General features: G+C 42.0%; 1 protein-coding gene across 1 annotated transcript; it reads left to right on the top strand.

Moving 5' to 3' along the window:
• Positions 1–789: 789 nt before the first annotated feature.
• On the top strand, positions 790–14,203 carry LOC125996060 (leukocyte elastase inhibitor-like). Its single transcript, XM_049765023.1, has 8 exons — positions 790–957; positions 3,530–3,667; positions 4,204–4,234; positions 9,677–9,684; positions 10,154–10,232; positions 11,314–11,456; positions 11,549–11,716; positions 13,799–14,203. Exons 1-8 carry the CDS (start codon positions 790–792, stop codon positions 14,201–14,203), a joined length of 1,140 nt encoding a protein of 379 aa, XP_049620980.1.
• Positions 14,204–25,584: the final 11,381 nt, after the last annotated feature.

The following is a 25,584-nucleotide window of genomic DNA, read 5'->3' as shown; positions in this document are numbered from 1 at the left end:
TTTCAGGAAGTCCTGGTGGGGGTGGCTTAGACCTGGGCCCACACCTTTTTCTCTCTGTAGGTATAAGACGGGTGCAGTGTTCTCAGACCTCATCCTCCATCCAATTCTCAGGAGAACAGGTAGAGAAAGACCCAGGGCTGGGGCACTGGGACCCAAGAGAAGACACTATCCCGGGTGTCTTTAGTCCCTGTCCTGCCACACCTTGCCTCCTGCCCAGCTTGGAGGTTCTGAGGCATCAGGGTTGAGACCTAGTCTACCAACTGCCAAGCCCACCTGAGCATTACATTAGGGATATAGGCACCCCTGGGAGATCCAGCCCAAGCTGGGGAGAGTATACTGGTAGCTTGCTGGTTTGTGCTGGTGTATTCCTTTTCCGGAATCTCCCTCCCAGGGGCTCCTCATGGTGGCCAGCTTGATGGCTGGGCTCTGGCCTGTGTGTCACTCTGCAGGAGTTATGTTACAGCAGGGGCACACAGGAGTTGGAGCCAGGACTGGACCCTCCCTCAGGGATCACCCACACTGCTGTCTGGGGGAACTTTAGGCCAAGAGAAGGGCACAGTGTTAATGGGAAGTCGCAGGGGTTGTCAGTAGAAAGGTTGGTACAACTTTCCAGCAGCCCAGCTGGCATAACTCTTCTCTGTAATACTGGGGTCCACCATCTTCCTGACAAAACCAGCCTGGCTGGTGTGTAGGATAATGTCTAGAGTAAGAAGCAGAGGCTGGGAGGGTAACCTGTGCCTTTGTTGGTTGGGTGAGCAACTGTGTCTATCTGTCCCCAGCCTGGCGACCATGGACTCCTGGACTGTAGCCAACAGGGCCTTCGCACTGGAACTATTCCATGCCCTGAATCAAGAGGACCCATCGGCCAATCTGCTCTTCTCACCCTTTAGCGTGTCTTCAGCGATGGCTATGGTCTTCCTGGGCACACGTGGCAGCACTGAAGCACAGCTTGCCAAGGTCAGACCCCAACACCAGGGGCCACCCCTGCTTTGCTCACAGTATGTCTGCTTGTGCTAGGACTGAAGGGTGTGTCTCAACTGAGACTGTCCCTGGGCATGGGGTGGCATCAGATGGGGTCAGTGCAGGGGTAAAGCAGGCAGTGAGGGTAGCATCAGCCTCTGGGTACACATCTGCACTGCGCCGGACTGGGGCAGCTTTGCCAAGTCCAGAACCTTCTCCAGGGCTGGGATTTTGGCTTCTGCTTTGTACATGATGTTTGTACCTGTCTTTTCCCATGGAAGGTGACAGAGAGACTGTCCCTGCAGGGAGGCCCTGGCCCTGAATTGGGTTCTACTGGTTTCTGGCTATTTCCTTGTCCAGTGCTTGCACCCAGCCCTGGGCAGTGATGGACCACCCTGGACATGCAGCTGGACAATACCATAGTAGGAGGAGAGGGTGGGCATACTGTAGCTTACTCAGGTCCTGGCTGTGCTTGAAATCACTCCAGGCTTTGTACTCAGGGCTCACTTCCAAGTCTGTGTTAAGGGCTTACTCCTGGTTCTGAGCTGAGGATTAACTCTTGGCTCTGAGCTCCTGGATCACTTCTGATCTGTACCAGGCCTCATTTCTGCCTCTGTGCATAGTGGACCTTGGTGACATAGGTAATAGCAGGCTTAGTTCTACTCCATATGGCACTAGGTCCCTGCTCGCCTGCTCTCTCTCTGACCATGAGTGCTGTGGGTTTGCATTCAGCCCAGGTAGATTTTTGCTCTGATCTTGAACCTCCTACTTACTTAGTCCCAGGAGAATTTGCAGCAACCCTGAGAGTCAGAACACACCCAGTCACCCCATCCCTTCCCTCTCTGGGGGTGTTCAAACCTGGTCTCCAGGTCATGAGCTTGTTCCTGCCACAAAGTAGATTCTACTTCTGTGCCTTATGTGAAATTGAACCGTCCTTTGCTCTGATAAAAGTGCTGCCAAGTTTTCTACCACCTCTATTTATTTAATTTTTTATCTCCATGATTACTTGCAGAAAGTCGCATCTTCTAACCTGCTTTCATATTGCAACAGCTAAATTCTAACAGCTATGCAAACACTTCAGACTCTATAAAGTAATTTTCTTCCTCCTCTCTTAAGCAAGGAATAGGCAAAGCCTGGTAAAATCGGAAGGAACCTCTTAATTTGAATTTGTTCTCAGGAATTTTAAACTTTTGCTACATGCTGAGGTGAAAAAAGGTTGTTTTTCCATAGTGAGTTTATAGGCTAATATTGTTGTTTTTACTTTATTGATTGATTGATTGTTCGATTGGTTTGGGCCACACCCAGCAGCATTCAGGGTCATTCCTGGGTCTGCACTCAGAAATCGCCCCTGGCAGGCTTGGGGACCATATGGAATGCTGGAAATCAAACCAGTCCCTACAGGGTCAGCCACATATATGGAAAATACCCTATTGCTGTGCTATTGGCACCAGCTCCATCTATGCTAATCTTGTGCTAAAAGCAACCCATCAAATTGTCTCAAGTATCCCCATTGCCAGCTATGCACATTGTTTCTCTAATTAGCTGTCTCAAACACCTGCTTTAGTCATAATTCTATTTTTAATGAGTTCTTTAATGAATTTTGATAATATTTTGATTTTGATTATTCTGAGAACCTTTAGCTAAATTACATTTCATAGCAAGAGCCGCAGAACCTGCTCATTTCTATTTCTCTTTATATAAAAAATACAGATTTGTATAAATATTATTATTATTTTTAATTCTTAAATATAAATACAAATATTTTACTTATTTATCTATTTACATATTTTGGGCTACAATTATATTCAATATAGAGAAAAAGTCTTTTTCATGTTTCAATAATAATTTCACATAGGGGCCGGAGAGATAGCATGGAGGTAAGGTGTTTGCCTTTCATGCAGGAGGTCATCAGTTCGAATCCGGCGTCCCATATGGTCCCCCGTGCCTGCCAGGAGCAATTTCTGAGCGTGAAGCCAGGAATAACCCCTGAGCACTGCCGGGTGTGACCCAAAAACCACAAAAAAAATTTCACATAAAACTATATAATTTATATTCTCTACCATTAGTTCTTGTGAAAAATAATGTATTTGGGAGCAGGAGAGAGTACAGTTGGTAAAGTTCTTGGATTGAATGTGGCTGAACCATGTTCAATTTCTGGTACTTCATATGAACCCTGAGTTCTGACAGGAGTTTTTCCAGACCACACAGCTGGTAGTAAAGCCTGAGCACCACAAGGTCTGCCCCAACACAGACAAGCAAAAATAATAAAGTTTTTAACTGAGAATCACCACTCATTTAATTCAATGCAAAGACATCACATTGTGATAAAAAGTAAATTTGTCTAGGGGCCAGAGCCACAGCACAAGTGGGGAGGCCATTTAACTTGCCATTTGCTTTGGCTGACCCTTTCTTTGATCCGTGGCATCCTATAGGGTGCCCTGTGCCAGTCAGGAGTAATTCCTCATTGCAGAGTCAGGAGTAACCCCTGAACTCCACCAGGTGTGACTCTAATCCCAAAAATAAACAAAACAAAATAAATCGGTCAGAACAAATGTGTCCTTTCTTCTAGACTCTTCATTTTGACACGGTGAAGGAGATTCATCAAAGATTCCAGAGCCTGAACTCCGATATCAATAAACATGGCACTTCCAGCATCCTGAAGGTCGCCAACAGGCTATATGGGGAGAAAACTTACAAGTTCCTTCCAGTGAGTTCTTTGTACCACTTTCTAGAACTCAAAAGAAGTGCCAAGTTTGGCCCTACACACAAAAGTTAGAGTTAAAATTTTTGTCTCCAGCAAAATGCTGTCGATTTTTGGATGCTGCCCATAAGCAAGAGACCCCATTTACTAAAAAAATTTCACTTCATGATCCTGAGGGGGATGAACCAGGGTCAGCTCAGAAAGCAACAACAAATCCCTTGCTCCCTCCAAGTGCAGCCAGCATTTGGGTGTTGATGAACATGTTAGGTAAAGTTTAGAGAAAAATTGGTCCATTTTATGCAACACTGGTACTGTGAGTACTTAAGAAAAATAGTAGGTAGTTATGTGAGCATGTGTAAGTTTGTGTGTGAGGGCAAGTGTGTGTTTGATCCTAATAATTTAGAAATAGGAGACTTTGGTTCCATTGAAATTTACACCTCTTAGAGCAATTTCTGTTATATTTAAAAGATTCCAGAAAACAGCCTCTGTTAATATCATTTCATTTATTCAAGGCAGTTCTTTCTTTCTCATTTGCTCAATAGGAGTTCTTAGATTTGACTCAAAAATTTTATGGTGCTTGTAAAGGAAAAGTTTCCCCTGGATTTGCTAACTGCCCTAATCACCTACCCCCCTTCACAATTCTGGGAACTTAAGTTTCCCCTAAGTTTCCTGATCATTCACCTCCCTTCACAATTGTGGGAACGTGTAGACCCAGTTATAGTTTAACTTTCTTTCTGTTCCTACATGGTTTTAACCTGGTCATGTTAACCCTGTAAGCTTGCACCTGTACCTTGCAAAAATGTGATTGAGCAAATGCCAGATGTCATGTACTTCCTAAAGCCAATCAATCTACTGTACCTTTCTATTGTTTGAAATACTATATATAGCTTGTATGCTCATGGCTCAGGGCTGGCAGATTCTGGCTTATGCTGGATTCTAGCACAGCCCCTGCATGCTTGTAAGAAAATAAATCCTCTGCTATTGCATGAGATTGTGGTCTTGGTGTCTTTGAACGGCGCATCATTCTCCTGGACTTAACATTGGAGGCCCCAGCGAGATATTCACGCCTGTTCAGGGACATCAACGCTTCACCTCGGGGTTTTGAGAACACCAGCGCCTAGGAGGTAAAATGTGCACTTGGTATGGGCAGTGTGACTGCCGTATGAGCCCGTGAGGGTTCTCGGTGGCGGCTGACAGACGTGTCTAGAGGGCCGCAGGTCACAGATCTGAGGGACGCCTCAGTGAGGTTTGGGGATCCCAAGGACGCTCGGGAGCCCTTCTGTATGAATGACCCTTAGTGGGGTATACATTGGTAAACTGCCCAAGTATCGGGACCTAGGTCAGATTCTGTTTGTCTGTCTACTGTTTTGTGTGAGTTGTTTCTCCTTGTCTTGTGTGACTTGTTTTATTAAGGAGCCCTTGGGAGAAGTGGCCAGAGGGGCCCTTCTCATCGGGGAGGAGGTCGGGCGAGACCTCCTCAGCAGGGAACAGAAATCTTGGCTCCAAACGTAGGAGACTCCACGGAGCTCCAAGGATCAGTGCAAGTCCCGGCCGGGCTTTCCAAAGTGGGCGTGAGCCCTTCGCAGATCCTTCAGGTTGGTTTGATTCCATTTTGATCTCATTTTTAGTTTTGGTTTTATTTTTTGGCTTTCCACTTCTCTGGTTCATTTTCTCTTATCTCTCTCTTCAAAACTGGAAGTTAAAAATCCCTCCCAGTCCTGGAGAGGTGTGGAGTTCATTGGGCATGGCCCAGAGAGCAAAAGAAATTTGTAAATTTTAAAGTGAGAGTGAAGACCGGTCAGTGTGAGTGGTGAAGTGCTTGGCAGAATGTGTGGGGAATCTGTGTGATAATTGATTTCTTGATTGTTATTGTCTATTGCCTTTTCTCAGTCAACCACGGAGCAGGCTCAAACTGCTCAGTCCAAGGTCTCTTGCTGGCGAACTTCCCAGAGGTGCAAAAATTGGTGTTAAGTGGCAATTTCTATACTTCCTTGTTATTTTCTGTTTCGTTGTGTTTTTGTATTTCAAGGCAGACTCTGTTAGGGACAGGGCAAGGTGGTGGTCGCAAACTCTGCCTCTTTGCCGGCCAGCAGGACTTAAATTTGTCCTGGAGGGGCTGGACTTTGTGACTAAACACCTCAGCCAAAAGGTAAAAATCAGAAAAATCTTGAGAGCTGCCGTCTTGTTGCTTCTGGCTGGGAAGCTAAAAAAAAAATTAGTCAGTTAAAAAAATTCTTTACTGGAGCTTATCCAAGAAAGGAAAACTTACCAAACTCCCTCCCCCCCCCCCTGGTTTACATATCAAAAAAAGAAATTGGGAGTGGCTGGGAGTCCAGAAGAAAAAATTGGGTCTTTAAAATCTCTTTGAAAAATTCCTCTGACTTAAAGGTTTCTTAGAATAAATAATTTGGTGGGAAATGTTGCAAATTATTGTAATTAACTTTTCTGATGAAACTAAGTTCTAATACAGACTGGAAAATGCCACCTGACATAAGGAATTTCACCAACTCTAAGAAATTATCAATCAGTTCAGAGACAGGTTCCAACAGCATTGTAATGTGGAAATAATACAAATTTTTATATTTCTATTTCTGTTAAAAATAATATTAATTTTAAGAGGCCAAAACTGTGTAAAAAATGTTGTGGTTAGCATTTTGATAATATTGTTAATCTTGTGAACGCTTAAATACTGTTGAAATAACTAATTCTAGATAACAATATAAAATTTAATGTGGTTTTAAAGTCTTAATGTAAAAAATGCCTAGCTTGTCTTTACTAAGTGTAAGAAAGAAAACTTGGTCCTGTCAGATAAAAGTAATTCTAGCAATTTGTTTTCTAATTGGAAAAAATGAAAGAAATAAAAGTTTTAAGTATTTGTATAAAGTGCAGACCTTTTAAAATTGAAGTAAAATTAGTCATTTTTAATATCTCAAAGGTTTTTATAACTTAAGTTATACTGTAGTGCTTGAATGGTTACAATACCTACCTCTCATTTGCTGAAGTTGCATCTTGTAAAGCCTAAGTAACTTGGTAACTGGAATTTAAGATATAATATGTTCTGAACACTGTCATAAATTTGGCATTTTCATCAATAAACAGGGTATATTTGTAGTAAACTCATTTGGACCTCAATAAGTTATAAAGCAGAAAAAGAAATTGTAAAATAAATTTTTAGAAACTGCAAAATGCTATGTCTGAAAATAGTTAAAGACAAAAGACCATTTTGAATAATGTACTAAGTTGTTCAAAAAAATAAAGTAATTAAAATTAAGTGAAAGGATCAAACTTTAAAAACTATAACTTCTCTAGATTGTAAATTTAAAATACTTTTAAGAAAATTTATGTTTTGCTTTGGTCTAAAAATTTTGTCAAATCTGGCATATAGGAATTTTAACATGAAATACATAAAATATATCAAATATTATTTATGTAGAAGAATATGTGGTTATGCAAAATGAAAAGATATAAATTTAATACTGGGAGAAAAAAAATAAAACTCTGAGAAAAAAAAGTAGCCAGTTGGTAAAACTAAAGGAAATTTGTAAAGTAAATTTAGAATGGAAAAATTTAAGAATGTGTAAAAGGAACTAAGGTGTACTAAGAAAGAAACTATCAGATTAAGTTAGATTATTATTATTATGATGCCTCTAACTCAGGAATTAGCTAATGTTCTTGTAAAAGAAGTTTGAATGTTTTAAACCATGTTATAGTGTTCACATATTGTTGGGTAAAAATGGAATAATAATGAGGTATTATGAACACCTAAAAATAAATATATAAGGTTTTAAAAGGAAATAATCAAGAATTTAAAATATTAAGGTTCAGTTTAAAGGTGTTTAAAAAATAGTGATTGTTAATTGTAAATTTTTAAAAGTCTAAAGTCTGCCAGAAAATTTTGTAAAATATAAATTGCTGGTGTCTAATATGTTTTCTGCTTTAAGCTGAGTCCAGAAGAATAAGCAAACTTCTACTCTCTGTACGTAAATTTATTTGCTGCCAAAAATATTAATAAGTGTATCACAAGAAACTTTATGAATATAGTCATGGTTTAAAGAATTAATAATAATATAAAAAATCGTATTGTAAAAGCCTCCAGACAATAATCAGGTTTAAAATTTTCTGTGCAAAATTAAGTAACATTTGCTTTTTCTCTCTTCCTAGCACCTTTTAATATCATTTTTATGTCATGGCATCAGTTTGCTTTGCATGAAATACAAACAGATAAATTTCCTCTCTGCATGAGGAGTAATCCCCGTGCAAACAGGGAATCTTAAAATTAGTAAGGGGACCCCAAAGCCCTCTTTTGGGAAAATAATCAGGCTTGAGGTGGTGTGACAAGCAGGCACCTTTAGGCATCTGGCTAACAAAACCAGGAAGACATCAAGATGAATGGCCTGAAAAAGGAAATGGGAAATTTCCTAGAAGTTTCTGAACCTGCACTAACTGGCCACGGCCACTCTCACCTTCCACCCTCAGTCACAAAAAAAAAGGACTTGAGGTCAGAGTCTCTTCCAAGCCTGAAGAGGAGTGGAACAGGCTACCTCTAGGAAAATCCTGCAGTGGGTGAGAAGACAACAGCCATCCGAGAACCAACTCATTCCTACATCAGCCTAGCCTAAGTGACTGTAACGTGACAAACCTGCTGTGTCCCCACCCTATCCTCAAAAATTCTCTGTGAGTATTGGGGGTGCCCCAAATGGAGATTTCTCCAGTAGTATTGTGTTTATGCAAAGAAAAGAGCCAAAATTTTTTCAAATATCTGGTAATGTGCAGGGTGGAGGTGGAGAGAAAAATAATTTTTATAGTTAAAGTAAAGTAACCTATGGGTGAAAGCATTCTCATTAATTGTACAGGAACAGATCATAAATTATAAATGTAAACATTAGTCTAACTAAAAATAATTCAGAGCTGTTTGTTAATAATGCTATGAGGCTTTGATTTCTGTTGTTTAACTTGTGTTATCATTAATTGTTACACACTAGGTGTAAAAGACCTTAGATACAGAACAAGTGAAAAACCCCCCAGGAACCTCTTCATAAGTCTTTTTCAGATACTTCTCAGAAGCCCACAGCTCGGGTAGTCAGTGGCCTGGACAGACTATCTGGTGACCTCAAAGGACCCCCCCCTGCATATCCATCTGACTCAACTTCCTGGACCAGGGCAAAATGAAGATCACCTACTGTACCAGATGACAGCATGGAACTGTAAAACCACTGGTCAGGCATACTGGAAGCTCTCTTCCAGTTGGGACTGGATCGTAATAACCAGATTTGTAGTGAATCACACTTTTTGAAGAGCAGCTTGGAAAGGGGGCATAAAAAAATTGTGTAATAATTCAAAAGCTGCCCAGAGTGCTATATTATAATTCTGATTCCTTTAAGGCAAGGTTTAGTAGCTGCTCTACCCTCGAGAACTGGTTTCCCTCACCCTGGCAGTCATCCTAGGAATGGGGTTAGCTGCTGAAATTAAAACAGGAACAACTGTGCTCTTAACGGGGGCTGATCAAATCAGTAAGCTTGAAACAGCTGTCAGGCAAGACCTAAAAGAAAAAAAACCTCAGTTCAAGCTCTCAAAGACTCGCTAACTTCCCTGTCAGAAGTTGTGCTCCAGAATAGAAGGGGGTTAAATTTCCTTTTTGAACAAGAAAGTGGGCTATGTGTGGCCCTAAAAGAAGAATGTTGTTATTATACAGATTACACTGGGGTCGTACAGGCATCTATGGACAGACTTAAAAAAAAGGCTAGACGAAAGGGAACAAAAATCCCGAGTTCAAGACAACTGGTTTCAGTCCTGGTTCAAGCAGTCCCCCTGGCTAACAACTCTAATATTTGCCATTACAGGCCCGCTTGTGCTCCTGCTGCTATTACTGACTATTGAACCTTGCATCATTAATCATTTAGTTGCTTTCATTCAACAAGTGGGGGCGGTAAAATTAATAATTATTAGGCAGCAATATGAGGCACTTAATCAAATAGCCCAAGATCTCTAGGATTAGAGATCAAACAAAAAGAAAAGGGGGGGATGTAAAGGAAAAGTTTCCCCTGGATTTGCTAACTGCCCTAATCACCTACCCCCCTTCACAATTCTGGGAACTTAAGTTTCCCCTAAGTTTCCTGATCATTCACCTCCCTTCACAATTGTGGAAACGTGTAGACCCAGTTATAGTTTAACTTTCTTTCTGTTCCTACATGGTTTTAACCTGGTCATGTTAACCCTGTAAGCTTGCACCTGTACCTTGCAAAAATGTGATTGAGCAAATGCCAGATGTCATGTACTTCCTAAAGCCAATCAATCTACTGTACCTTTCTATTGTTTGAAATACTATATACAGCTTGTATGCTCATGGCTCAGAGCTGGCAGATTCTGGCTTATGCTGGATTCTAGCACAGCCCCTACATGCTTGTAAGAAAATAAACCCTCTGCTATTGCATGAGATTGTGGTCTTGGTGTCTTTGAACGGCGCATCATTCTCCTGGACTTAACAGTGCTGAGCTGGCACATGTGGACTTCCAGTGTGCATCCCCACAGGCCAGGCAAGTGATCAATGAGTGGGTCAAAGGACAGACAGAAGGTAAGGTCTGGGAAGATAATCACTCAACAGACTTATTTCTGCTCCTCCCCTGTCCTAACAGATTTCCAAGGCAGAAGGTGCAGCTGGTGGGGCTGAAGTAAAAGCACAGAGGCGAGGTCATTTGCCTTGCATGCAGCTGACCCAGTTTCAATCCCCAGCACCCAAAGCATATACCAACCTATTGGGATTGATTTCTTAGCAAATATACAGAAAAACACCTGAGCACCAAGTGTGACTCAAAAACTACACACACACACACACACACACACACACACAACACACACAGAGAGAAACTACAGCTGGTAATTCAACAAGATGCCTTTGAAGAAACTATCTATTTCACACACTATATGATCCTGCAAACCATATTTTATAAATTGTGCAAAAATTAAGTGTAAAAGGAAGATAAAAGGAACAATCACTATGGACTTGTACATTTAATTCAACAATCTGTGGCCACAGGTTTCTTTTTTGGCAATATCACATCTAAGAAACAAGACTAATGTGTCTATATGTGAAGGATCAGTCTTATTGGATGTTTCCTAATCTGGGGAAGACTATTGGTCCCAAATTTATATTGTTCTTGTTAGTTCCATGGCCACGTGTGTCACACAACAGTAGGTGCTTGTGGACAGAGACTTATTTCTGTGGTTGACAGTCCTACCTCATGCAGATTTATCTTTCTCATGAGAGTAAAATCCCTTCTTGGGAAGTTTAAAAATGGACCGATATTGGTGGTGACCAATATTTCCTGGAGAAATACTTTTTGTTTCTGTACAAATTATGATTGCTCACAATAAAAGACTCATTACAGTGCTGAAATAGAATATGTCTCATCTTTAGCCTAACTTCCCAGCTGGCTTGATATGAAAAGGGCTGTTTGTCTTCCTAATGTAACCCATGAGCTGCTTTTTTCATGTACAAGTCCTTGACTTAACTCTTGGAAAAGGGAAATGAATGAAGGCATTTGTTATTGAACATGATTTTGATTTTCAAAAATCACTTTGTATTTTTAACTCTGATTTATGTCTTTTACATACACAAACACACAGACACACACTTAAATGCTTTCTTGTTTCAGGGAAAATCCCAGAACTGTTGACCACAGGGGTGGTGGACAGCATGACCAAATTGTTGCTGGTGAACGCCATCTACTTCAATGGGAAATGGGAGAAGGAATTCCCCAAACAGGCCACCCATGAAGCTCCATTCAAGGTGAATAAGGTGAGACCACATCACAAGTACACACTGCCTCATATTTTTTGTGCCTCGGATCTTCATGATATCTAACAGCAACTGGTTTTCTTCTTGTTCAGAATGAAACCAAGAAGGTGATGATGATGTATCAAAGGAACAAATTTACCGTGGGCTACATCGAGGCCATTACAGCATATGCGCTTCAGATTTCCTTTTTAAAAGATGAATTTAGCATGCTCATCATGCTGCCCGACAACAATGAGGGCATGACCACAGGCCTCCAAGAGGTACTGACATGCCTCATAATGCTCTGGATTCTGCTTCCTTTTGCCTCATGAGGCTGCTGGACCCTGATGGGTTTGATTTGACTTTTCTTTCCTGTTCTTGGTCTCCCTATTTTCATCTCCTACAAAAAGTCTTTTGGTTAATGTTCAGCTGCCTTTAGAAGCATTTTGGGAGGACAGTGATATGGACTGTGCGGAATATTACCTGGTGACTAGCATGTCATGCCTACTGTTTCCCAAGATCATGATGTGATGGTTGGTTGTTACCAAAATCAGTTGTAGTTTCTTGGTAGATTATTAAATTCTATTTTTGTGTGTTTTGGGTCACACCCGGCAGCCCTCAGGGGTTACTCCTGGCTCTACGCTCAGAAATCATTCCTGGCAGGCTCAGGGGACCATATGGGATGCCGGGATTCAAACTACCAACCTTCTGCATGAAAGGCAAACTCCTTACCTCCATGTTATATCTCCAGCCCCTAAATTCTATTCTTAAACAATTCTTTTCAACCCAATTCTTCAGGACATTGACTGTGAGATGTATTTTCAATACCTATGGCCCAGAAAAAGACTAGTGAGCCTGGACACAGCTAGTGACTGAGAAATCTTTTGTATGATTGAGGATCCCCATTTAAAAGTTTATTTTAAATTATTTTAAAAGTTATCTTCATTATTTAAAATAAAGGGTTAAGTGCCCATTATTAAAAAGAAAGGCTTTGAACCACTGGGTTGGAGTGAGAACCCTGTTTTGTAGTATCAACTTTACCCAACATAGCTTTTACAAGCCATTTGAAGGCTGTGTGGCAACTGTTTCCAGGGCTGTAGCCAGATGGTAAGGAATATGAAGGTTTTCAGGGTCTCTCCTTGCTGTGTGTTTTTCTTCTCCCCCTTTCCTATTCAAACTTTCTGCCAAAAAAGAGGGATTCTATGAAACATTTATGTGTATATAGGAAGAAGTCGAACCAGTGCATTTCTTCTTGCCATTGTGTTTCCTTTTGCTTCTCTTTCCTGGTCTTTGAAGAGTCTCAAGCAAGGACATGTCAGGAACCATAGAGTAAGTGAGAAGCTGCTTTAATCATAGTTGCAATCACAACAGTAAGTGGCATAGTTTGTCCTACTAGCAGGCCACAGTTCACCGCAGTCATAAGTAGAAATCAGAATAAACAGATATTTTAAATTTCCCTCTTGTCTACTGAACACATTACCCAATGTGCCTACTCTGTCAGCTGAAAATGGCCAACTTCCATTTCCAGTACATTTGAGGTTTGAAAACATTCTCCCCCAGTTGATGCCAGGGAAAACTGGGTCTCTATCTGATGACAGAAACTCTTTATTCAATTCTAGCAAATCATATAGAGGACTAGACAAACTAGGATATAAGCAGAATATAGCAGAAAGATATCCAGAGGCTATTGAGGGACAATGTTCTTCCAGGGAGAAGAACATTAGAGCCTAGGAATGTCTATTGAGCAACACAGTGTTATAGCGATTAACTCTCCCTTAACTAGAGCCCTATGTGAGAATAGAGAGATGACCTAGAGTCAAGCCATAAAAGGTATCACTGATAATGGGGGAATGGTGTCCTACTTTGTCCTTTCCCATCTCTGGAGTGCATCTCAGAAGCTTTCGTCTTAAGGAGAATTCCTGGAACAAGGATTGGCTGCAATACAGAACACCAAGAACTATATCTCTACAGGAGTTCTAGGTGGTTGAAAAACAACATTACAGAGGAGAATCCAACAGCTCAATAGGTTCTATAGTGATCATGATCCTTCACTGTGATCCAGCAAGTCCTAAAGTGGTGGGTGTATGAATGACTGGAGGAAAAGATGGATAGATGACAAATGCATGATTGTTTGCATACTCTATGAACCAGACATCTTGGATTAGGATTTAGGGAATGTGGCGCACTTTTCTGTTACAATATCTGCACTTGCTGGATTGAACGACTATGAGACATGAAGGAAACTAACGAGCAAGGGGTTGCATGGGTTATGATGCATTTTAATAAGGCTTAACCAGTTTACCCACTATTTTCAACAATGGAAAACAGTCTTCAACTCTTTCCATTTCCCATTCAAATTGTAGATAGAAAAGCAGATGAACTTGGAGAACCTAAACGAGTGGACAAAGCCTGAGAACATGCCAGTCAAGGTTGTCGATGTCTACCTGCCAAGGTTCAAGCTGAAGGAGATATATACCCTCAACTCCCACCTTGCACATCTAGGGCTGACTCAGCTTTTTGATCCCAGCCAGGCAGACTTGTCTGCCATGTCAGAAGCCAGAGATATTTTCATTTCCAAAATTGTGCACAAATCCTTCGTGGAGGTAAATGAGGAGGGCACAAAAGTGAAGGCCTCCACAGCAGATAATGTTAACTTATGCATGATGGAATCAGGGGTAGAGTTCAAGTGTGACCGGCCCTTCCTCTTTCTCATTCTTCACAACGTCTCCAAAATGATCATCTTTATGGGAAAGTGTACTTCTCCATAAGAGACCAAGGGCCAAATGGTTCAATGTCCTTTAAATGTGGGTCAAATGGTCCAATAACCTTTAAAGGTGGCCATTTATGGACTGGAGTGATGGTGCAGTGGTAGGGTATTTGCCTTGCACGTAACCCAGGACAGACCATGGTATGATCCCCCATAATCCCATATGATCCCCCACACCAGGAGAAATTTCTGAGCACATAGCCAAGAGTAACCCCTGAGTGTCACCTTCACTGGGTATGGTCCAAAATTATAAAAATGTGACAATTTAGTTATAGCTTGACCAATAAAGCTACTATCTAAACCTCATCCTTGATTTTGATTTTTCAGTGCCTTTCTTTAGTACAAGGACCCAATTAATCTTGGTTTTGTAGCAATAAACTAGTGTTGGGTTTGGAAGGCCTCAGATGACAAAAATGACAAAGAGGAGATACCATATTATTTATTAATTGATTTAAACAACATTTATACAAGGTTATTCATAGTACAGTTGTTATTACCACAGATACAATGATATTTATAATTTTGTTTCAGTCATACAATTTCCAAAACCATTCAGCAAGGCATGTTTCCTGCCACCAAGATAACAGATTCTTGACACTATAGGCTTTTGTTGAATGTCTGTTTTCTTTTGACCACAAAACTTAAATTTGATTTTACAGATAGAAGATGGGAAACTAGGAAAACCATATTGAAGGGAGGAGACAAAAGACATATTCGATTGAAAGAAGAGATAATTCCCCAAGCAGGCCAGGTAGTTTGGAAATATTTCCTAGCCAATGTTCCCTCTGTTATATCACTACCCTCCCTTTTTCAATTATTATTTTTTATTATTATTAATACTTTGACCACAGCCAGGGGTGTTCAGGCAATACCCCTGGCTCTGCCCTCAGAAATTACTCCTGGTAGGCTCACGGGATCATAAAGAATGCTGGGGATGGAACTCTAGTAGGCTATGTGCAAGGCAAATGCTCTCTTCACTATTAATATGTGCTATTACTCTGGTCCTTTCCTTTCAGTTATTATTCTCATTTGTCCCATATAATACCTCAGAGGGACTCCCATCTTGAGGTCCCTTAGAAACTCTCACAGAAAGAATGACCAACAGAGTGAAGGCAAACCTTCTTTCCACCATTTCTCCCTTGTTTTCTGCAAGAGCTCTTCAATCCACCATTTGTACCATATAAAATGGGCATTAAAGGGAAATACGCAAATGGTTATTCTCAATGATCTCAGTTAAGACACAAGATCTCCTTATTTGGAGCTTGAGATCTTATCTGACACAGGGGCCAAGCAAGAGAGTAAACACAAATTATGAGATGCCACCTCAGACTACTTGATGGTGTGGGTCAGAAATACAGTTTCCTGGGGCCAAGGGATAGCATGGAAGTAGGGCATTTGTCTTGCATGCAGAAGGATGGTGGTTTGAATCCCAGCATCCCATATGGTCCCCCAAGCCTGCCATGAGCAATTTCTGAGCATAGAGCCAGGAGTAGCCCCTGAGAGCTGCTGGGTGTGACCCAAAAATCAAAAAATAAAAAATAAAAAAAGAAGTACAGTTTTCTCTCTCAGGGAAAGTCTGTGCAAAGATTACCACTGAATGAAGGTCCCTGTGACTCCACCCTGGATTTAGGTGTAACTATCTGCAAGAACCTGCCTATTTTGGGGAGGTGTCTTGGGAAGGTTAGGTAAGGCCTCTGACCTAAGGGATTAAGGTCTTAGCCAGCATGGAGGTTGGAGGAGACATGGATGAAAGAAGCTAAGACTATGATTAAATAGGTTTATGATATAGGCCACACATGTGATGGCCAGGGCCAATAAAGATGTTATCTCTCTGGAAGCCTGTCTGAGTGAGTCTGATTCCCACCTCACCACCTGAAGATGATGACCTGCAAGTTAATGGGGGGATGGAGCCACTTGGCCAGGGCCTAAGGACAAAAGCCTCCATCTCCACCATCCAAGCCCATCCTAAGGGCTAAATGCAACAGGTCCCCATGAATCCCAGAGTGGGGTGGACCGTTCCTGCAAGCTAACAAGAAATGACTCTATATTCACACCCTCTCTGCCATCTGCACCACAGCTGGGCCACAAAGTTTTCTCCCAGTTCTTTCCTTGTTCAACCTGTATCAGAGTAGCTAGAACCAGCAGCTGGACATGTACCCCAACCCTTAATAATCTAGGAGACTCCCAAAGGAAAAAAAACTACCAAAATCTAGTTCAAATCCAGCCAATAGCCACATAGTACCTGATTAAAATTTGAGGTTCTTTTTAAAGTTCCAAGTTAAATTTTATGGATTCTTGAGCAAAGGTTATATCAAATGCATATGACTTTGCATAAAAATAAATTATTTTATGAAAGAAAGCTTACTAATCATTTAAAAAACATACATATACACGCACCACCAGAAAATCTCAAGAGTAAGATTCTGAGACAAAATTTAAAAGCACCATTTTCTGGTGTTGGAGGGCGAATAAGACACTTGCTTTGTGTGTGGCTGATGCTAATTCAATCCCCACCATCATGATTCCCCCCCCCCAGCACTTCCGGAAGTGATTTCTGAGAACAAAGCCAGGAGTAACTCTTAAGCATGGCCAAGTGTGTCCCCCAAATTAAAACCACCCTGGATCTTTCAGAGTTATAACCATGGAGTTGGACACAACTTTTGTCTGGGGCTATGTCTGTGATAGGTCATGGTTACAGTCTAGTGTGGACAATGTGCTAAGTCACAAACTAGTCGCTTTTCTGTGTTAACTCTCACACAGAGACTGCAATGAAAGTCCTGGGGATCCAGGACCAACCCTATTTAAGAAAGTGTTGGTGCTAGCAGTCTGGTAGGAGCACAAATCAATTAACTCTCTCCCCCTTTTTCCATCTTTTGTTTTCATTCTCTATTTTCTTTCTATGTTTTATTTTTATTTATTTAAACATCTTGATTAAAAATATGATTGTGATTAGGTTTCAGTCATATAAATAACATCCCCATCTCCAGTGCAACATTCCCACCACCAATGTCCCAAATCTCCCTCCATCCCACCCCCCCACCTGTACTCTAGAGAGGTTTTCCAGTCCCCTCATTCATTCTTTTTTTTTAATATATTTTTAAGTAACATGATCATATTGGGTTACAGTCATAACCAGAACAACCCCCTTCACCAGTGTAACATTACCCCCTTCCCCCCCCCCGCCTGTATTCGAGACAGGCATTCTACTACAATTGTTTTTAAGTTTAGTAAGTTGTTTTTTATTCCTTAAAGGAAAAAAGTAAAAAAAAAAAAAAAAAAAAAGTAAAGGTGTGATAGTAGCAATCGCTGTTGTTTGCATAGGTCCAGAAAAATGGGGAATATGGAAAAAAATCCTTGACCTGATTACTAAAAAAGCCTCACCTCAGTTTATTGGCATAAAGCAGACTCTGGATTCCAGCCAAACCATTCTCAAGGTCCTGGTGAAACTTTTTCACACTTTAGCTGTTGTTGGTATCAGATTCTTATATTTAAAGACTCTGAATTCTGTACATTACTTTCATCAATGTCAAGCTGATGTGGAGCATCCTTCAGTTTCAGCATGGGTGTTGGAAGCACTCTTTGGAGTAAGTCACTGCCAAAGCGGTGGTAGGTCTTCCCTGGTAAAGGCTTGGATCCTGTTAATGTTAAAGACAATTGTGGTTGTTTCCATAGATGGTATCCATTGTTCAGGTGTGTATGGGCGATGTCCATTCTTCTGAGGCCTGAGCTGAATTATTATGCCAATGTTCAGGGTAAAAGGCATAATTATATTACCAAATTTGTGTTCCCATCTCTATTAGATAAGAACTTATTTGCATATGTATTATTTCCCCATTTTAATATGCCTATGCAAAAGCTGGAGGTCAAAGGGAAGATGGCTGAAAGGAGTTAAGTTGCAGGGCTAGCTGGCCAAAGACTAAAAGGCAGAGACCCCAAATCCCCTGGGTCAAAGGCTTTATCTACCATTTCCAACACCCCTCCAAGGAATGGGCTCCGAACTCTGACCTGAAACCTGGACCCAAGAAAACTGTGAATATGGTGAGATTTCTGCTCTTCTGTTTGATTTTGGCTCTTTTCAGATGGAGTCAGCCCAAAGTGTTTGGCCATGTGAAGCCATGTTCAAAGATGGCCACGACCCCTTCTAGGGGCAAAAATATCAGTAAAACAGGGAAGTTGAAAACTTGTATCACTCCCATCCAACACTCAGGACTAAAACTTTGTTGCCGAAAATCCTTTTTTCAAAAACCTTGGCCTCCTCAGATACTGATGGAGGGCCTTAATTGGAAAAGGTTCAGAAAGAAAAAGCTTCTACAAGCAGACTGATTTTCTGAAAATGACCTTCGACTTGAGTTTGGATTTCGACTTTGAAAATTTCTGACTGGACTTTTAAAACTCTGAACATCCAAAAGCCCCCTGCAAAAAAAGCTGTGGCCGTGAAACCTGCTTGCAAAGTGCTGCCCGGAGGGGAAAAAAGGCAGCTGTAATCAGCCAAGAACTCCTATCCCGTAACAGAAAAGCAGCGAAAAGTGCCTAATTCGTCCCAAAGCGGTGAGCCTGGGATCCTCTCTACAAATCAGAAAGGTGAAACAGCACGAGCGGCTGTGGAACCTGGGACCACATGGTCAACAACAGTAGGAGCAAACCGTCTGTGGGGCCTGGGACTATGGAAGTAATCCACATAGTGAGAACAGCGTGGGACAAATTAATCATCTGGACATTTGGTTTTAGGTGAAGGAATTTTACAATTGGTGTTGGTAATGGGAAAAAATTAGGTAGAAGTGTAAAAACAATAAAAAAGGGAGTAATAACAGTTTAGCCCACTTAAAGATCTGATTTCTAACCGCCTGCATCTTTGTCTTGAGTAAGTCATTTTCTTTATAATTTAACTGTGTTTTGTTTTCCATAGCTAATATTTTCAATTGCAAAATGTTTTGCTGTGTGTATTTTAATGTACTTAGCCTGTTTTTAAAATGTATGTTATGCATTTATGCTGTAGTACTTGTGCGTAGGGAAGGTTAATAGGAACAGAAAGTTCCCCCAATATAGTTTAAAAGTATAGGAACATGAAAGTTCCGCAATAGTGCTTGGTAAAAAAACATTAAGAGAATTTTAAGTTACAGGTGTATAGTATATTTTGCAGAAATGTTATGTTTTTGAAAAGGGCTGGTATGTTAATTTTCACTTTATTACATTGTTGCATGAAACTATTAACCCACCTTTGGCTAAAGGTGGAGTCAGGATTACAAAAGGTTCCTTTATATTTCAGAGAAGGGGAGATGAAGCCTCATCCCCCACCATTTCTCCCTAGGTAACTTGACCTTACCTGCAAGACCCCGCCCATTCCTGGGAGGGGTCTTGGAAAAGGTAGATAAAGCCTTTGACCCAGGGGCTCTCAGCGCTCTCTGCCTTTTGGTCTTTGACCAGCCTGGAGGTCAAAGGGAAGATGGCTGAAAGGAGTTAAGATTCAGAGCTAGCTAAGAATAGCAAATGCTTGAAAGATTATGATATAGGCCACACACATGTGGTGAATAGGGCATGAATAAAGTTGATGCTTCCTGATGCCTGTCTCTGGATGAGTGATTCCACCGTTCACCTAAACCTGGGACCCGCCAGCTGAATGGGGGTTGCAGAGCCACGTGGCCTGGGATGGCAGAGAAAAATCTCTCCATCCATCCTTCACCATCCAGATCCATCATTAATTATGTAATGCAACAGGAAAAAGGGCCTCAGTATGATGTCAAGAGACCCTTTCTTCTATTCTAATAATGTTTATAGAGGATAAGAGAAAGCAGAATATAAGCAGGACATAGTAAATGGTGAGGGGCTAGTGAGGCATCAGGGAGAAAATAAGCATGAACCGTGAGGCATGAAGGTTATTTGCATAAGGAGCAACTCAGTGTTGTAGGGAGTCACTCTCCCTTAACCAGAACCCTCAGTGAGGAAAGAAAGATGGCCTAATCATGGGAGAATAGTGCCCTGATTTTTCTGTCCTTCCAAATCTCTGGAGTATGTCTCAGAAGCTTTCATCTCAAGGAGAAACCCTGGAAAATTTTCTCAACAGAGACCACAGAACAATATTTTCACAGAGTTTTATTTCTGCCATGTCGTTGAAGAACAGTGCCACAGAGAAAAGTCCAACATCCCAAGGAGTGATATAGTGATCCTATCCCTTTACTATGATTCAAAAAAGTTCTAGAGGTGTGGGTGCATGGATGACTAAAGGAATGGATGGATGGATGGATGGATGGATGGATGGATGGATGGATGGATGGATGGATGATGGATGTGTGGTTGGTGGTAGAACCTATAAATCAGACTCCTTGGACTTGAAATTAGGGAGCGTGGTAGACAGCTCTGTCCCATTATCAGCACTTGCTGGATTGAACTACCATGAAATGTAAAGGAATCTAACTAGCAAGAGATTGCATGGGTCCATGCATATAAATAAGTCTTATCTATTTCCCACTATCTTCAACAATGAAAAGCATCTTCAACTCTTTCCTTTTTTGCTGTTAGGGAAATAACTACACTAACAACTAGCATGACAGTGTTAATGAATGAGGGAAATAGAATTCCTGGCTGGGTGGGGGAGGAGGAAGAGGGACATTGGAGGTGAAAATGTTGCACTGATGAAGGGGTGGTCTGTTCATGATTGAAACCCAACTACAATCATGCTTGTAATTATAGTGCTTAATTAATATATAAAAAGAAAGAGAAGCAGATGAATTCAGAGAACCTAAACGACTGGTTCTGAGAACAGGCCAGTCAAGGACGTCAACATCTACCTACTAGTTTCAAATTGGAAGAGACATACACTCTCAAGTCCCACTTCGTCCATGTGGACATGACCCAGATTTTTGATTCCAGAGAGGCTGACTTGTCCTGCATGTGGGGGCCAGAAATATTTTCATTTCCAAAATTGTGCACAAATCCTTCCTGGATGTGAATGAGGAAGGCATGGAAGTGGAGGCAACAGTAATGGACTATGTTCACGTGGGCTAGCTAAAGCCAAAGGTAGAGTTCAAGTGTGATCACCCCTTCCTCTTCCTCATCCATTACAATATGTCTCACAACATCCTCTTTTGTTGCAGGTTTAATTTTCTTTGAGGGACTCAGAGCCCAAGGGCCCAACACTTGCTTGGTTCAATGTTTATTAAAGGTGACCAAAAAGTCAGAGCTTGATCAATAAAGCTACTATTTTGTAGTATATGAAAAAGTTTCCATAAGATTATTCTTGGAATTGTTGTATATAGAAGTATTTCCTTAGGATTGTTCTGTGACTATTGCCCCACCTAGCCCTTCCAGGTGGGGCGCTGTGGAGTTGGCAATAAATAGCTTGATGGACAGGGGAGAGGGGTCCTTTTGCGAAAGCTGCAGGCTGCAAAAGGATTCTCTCGCTCTCTTTGCCCAATCTTTTACACCCCATCCTTCTTGTCTGTGTGAATTATTATTTTCTGCAGATAAATATTACAAAGGTCTCCCCCCGAAAGGGGATGAGGGGATGGGAAGTAATTTCTCATTCTAGGAACTGTTCTTGGATTCACAAATACCCAACAAAAAATTTAACAGCGAAGATAATTTACACTATTTAAACCTCCTATTTGGTTTTGTTCCTTTTTATATTTTTTATTTTTTGCACAACTACCTAGTTTTGGGTGCTGCAATTTTTCCTGAGACAGAGCGAGGAGAACCTCATTTTCTAGATTCTCCATCTACTCTAATGCCTTTGAAGGAAATATTTTCCATGGGGTTGCTTTTACCCTGCCCTCAGTGTCTCTTTCCTCAGGCTGACTATCCCCAAACCACTCATGAATGAAAGCCCTTGGAGCTCAAAGTGCAGTTCTACAACATGGTGATTGATTGGCTTATCTTGTATTTTTGTTGCTGTTGTTGTTTTGTTTTGGGGGCCACACTTGGTGGTGCACAAGATTTACTCCTATTTCTGTGCTCATACTCACGAGTGACTCCTTCCTGGCAGTGCTCAGTGGGTCAAATTAAATCCCAGGATTCAAACTATGATCAATCTCAAGCAAAGTAAGTCCCTTACAAACTGGAATATCTCTTGGACTCCTTGTTTTTTAATTTATTAGGACAGGCATCCTCGAATATTTATGACAAAGAGAAGGATATCCATTAGTTAAGCAGAGATGTCTGAGGTTCTAGTTCTACTTGGGAGTGTCTTCAAGTACCTCAAATGGAACAGGCTGTGCCCTTTCAAATAGGCCTGGTATTCTGAGATGGGCAAAAGCAAGAGAGGCCTGGGCTCCCTCTCACTGCAGAAACAGGAAACTTTTATTCAGTATTTCTCTATTAGGACATGCAATTTGGGAGGGGGGGTTGGAGGAGAACACACCCAGAGGTGCAAAAGTGTTACTTTTGTCTCTGAGTCAAGGAGTTATTCCTAGAAGTTCTCAGGGGACCTTATGGAATCCACGAATGGGACTTGGGTAGGCCACATGCAAAGTAAATGCCCTCCCACTGTGCTAGTGCTCTGGACATCCCTCAAATTTTTGTTTTACAACAAAATGTGCTGTTTTGGTATTTCACTCAAGCTCAAAGGGAGAGCATCCAATTAGAGAAATTATTACATTTTAAGATTATCTAGGGAATGGGGGGTGCCTGCCAAAAAGGCAGGAAGGAACAAGGGGCTTGGGGTAGATGGAAAGCAAAATGAGGACATTGATGGCAGGAATTGTTCCACCACAATTAAACTCTCTCACCTCATGTAAAGCAGGACAGCCATGCTGAGGTCCTCATCCTGGAAGAGAAGCTCCAGCATGGGCCCCTTGAGGCCTTCAGTGGTTTCCCAGGTGAGAACAGGATTATCACAGAACAACTCCAGCACTAAAGGTGTGTTGGTGGCACTCACAGATGGACAGATGGACATAACTGCCCATGCCACCAACGAGAGCACTTGTGGCCCATGTCCCTTCTTTGTTGGAACTTCCCTTCTCCTTCCTGCATCCAACCCCAGAACTGCCCTGTCCCTGTGACACAAGCAGGCCAAGGAGGCCCTAGTGGATTATGACTCCATCAGGGAAATGGGCAGGCAGTGCTCTGGCTTCTGCTCCCAGGGTGAGGGTAGGCCTTTCTGAGTTTCTGGGTTCTTCCAATGATAGCCTCACTGTTCACTGAGGGTGGGCTTTTCTGAGTTTCTGAGTTCTTCCAGTGATAGCCTCACTGTTCACTCAAGGAGGTCCTCTCTGTCCTCCAGACACCCACTCTGTGGTGGAGATAGATGCCCACACCATGGGTAGGCAGGTTTTATACCCAGTTGCTTTTTCTGCAAAGGGTATAACCATCACTCTCTGGGTTTTGCGGCCACTGGCGTGGGTAGTGACCAGTGTCCTCTGTAACCCATATTAACAGTTCTGTGGGAGTCCAATGAAGAAACTGGCTCCTGTCATTTAACTCATAACAGCCTCAGCTTCCCTACAACATAAAGGACAGAAGAGACCACAACACCAGCTTAGCACTAAGCATATGCTTTCTGCTGGTGGTCAGCAGAGTCTTGGGCCACCAATGTCACCTTCTGGGCCCGGAGAGATAGCACAGCGGCATTTGCCTTGCAAGCAGCTGATCTAGGACCAAAGGTGGTTGGTTCGAATCCCGGTGTCCCATATGGTCCCCCGAGCCTGCCAGGAGCTATTTCTGAGCAGACAGCCAGGAGTAACCCCTGAACAATGCCGGGTGTGGCCCAAAAACAAACAAACAAAAACAAACAAAAAAAACCAATGTCACCTTCTTTCATTTCCTCCAGTTCCTTGACACTTGGCAGCACTTTGGGGAGGTGGGAGACTCCTGGGGGTCAGAAACATCCTGATCTAGGGCTGCAGCCCCCAGATCCCACAGCTGTCCCACCTGGGCTGGCCTCGTGTCCAGAGACCATGTTGGGACACTGGTTTGCACCTGGAGCACAGAACGACCCCTGGGAGGTGACTGGATAAAGATGACCCCTGAGCAAAGCAGAGAGGCCTGAGAAGGTAGGGGAACACTGTGTTTGACCCCCAGACTTCCCTCTTCCACTTGTCCAGCTCTCTGTCCATCCTGACCTGGCCTTACCTATTACTCCTAAGGACAAGAGGACTTGTAGTGCTGTCTTGCTTCAACGTGGGAGAGGATGCTCAGGTATGCCCAGGGAAGGGCTCCTTTTTCCCTCTCACATGACTCAGAGGCTGCAATGAACTAGACTGGTGCTTCTCAATTCTTTTCTGACATACCCCCCTAGAAAGAAGAAAACATTTTTCAGGCCCTCTGCATAAATGTAAATAGTATCTTTATTAAAAAAAACTTTAACCTGCAAACCAAAAATATATAAAATAATTTGAGATGATTTTTTAAATCAGAGGTGATATCTGGATTAAGGGCTACAATGAGACGTTTTGCAAGGCATAGCTTTTCAAAGAGGGGTTTGGAGCAGGACACAGCAACTTTCAGCTCCAGAGACATACAGAGACATAAACACGGGACAGTTTATGACAGTGTTTGCCAAGATCAAATGCACCCCCATTTACAGATCCTTGTGCCCCCTCTTGGAGGCACGCCCCATTATTTGAGAAGCACTGAACTAGGCAATGTCAGTTAGACCACACCTTTCCTTGGCACCTCCTGAATGGCCATAACCCAGAATTGCCCTGATGGACCCTTATCTTCTTTATGTGTTATTGACAGCACAGGTCACCTCACTATTGGGAACCTCTCTCCCTAAGAACCCAGAAAGTCTCCAAATGAGAGCTCTCATGGTTCAACCATAATTGTGTTTTTGGCACTGGGTCATGCCGCCAACTGCTTTGAACATGAAAATGGTAAAAAAAAAAAAATTCAGGGCTCATTACAACAGAATCACTGTGCAATTGTGCCATTACAACAGTATTCTTTCATGACCAGGTGCCCAAGCACTGATTCCCTCCCCAGACTTACCAAACCCTGGTTTTGGTACTCTGCATTGAAAGGACTTCAGGAGGCAAGAGTTGGGAAGGGAGTAGACACCCAAGATGACTTATGTCCCCATCCCACCTGGTTTATCTCACCTCTCATGTTGGGGATGTTGGCTTATATAAGGTCAGTAAGGGAAAATATGGAGGATGCTTTCAAGAGCAGGGCTGAATCCATCAGGTAGTACAAAATGGTGGGGTGTTAGTCTGATTTTAAGGACACAGTCTGGCCATCAGACCTCTCCAGGGTCTGAACCAGAACCTACAAGTAAGTGTCCTTCTAGAGAAGCTTCTGACTGTCATTCCCATGTGCAGAAAGATACTTGTCATGAGGGCACTCAGAGAGCCTTTGTTGGATTACTGATCCTAACCTATTGAATAATTGTACTCCACCCTAGGAGTGGATCTGATAATAGTATATTGGATTATTTCTTACTTGGTATTTTTC

This window comes from Suncus etruscus, chromosome 18 (assembly GCF_024139225.1).
Source record: "Suncus etruscus isolate mSunEtr1 chromosome 18, mSunEtr1.pri.cur, whole genome shotgun sequence".
Lineage (NCBI taxonomy): Eukaryota > Metazoa > Chordata > Mammalia > Eulipotyphla > Soricidae > Suncus > Suncus etruscus.
The sequence above is the reverse complement of the archived record's forward strand: the minus strand, read 5'-3'. Positions and strand labels throughout refer to the sequence as shown.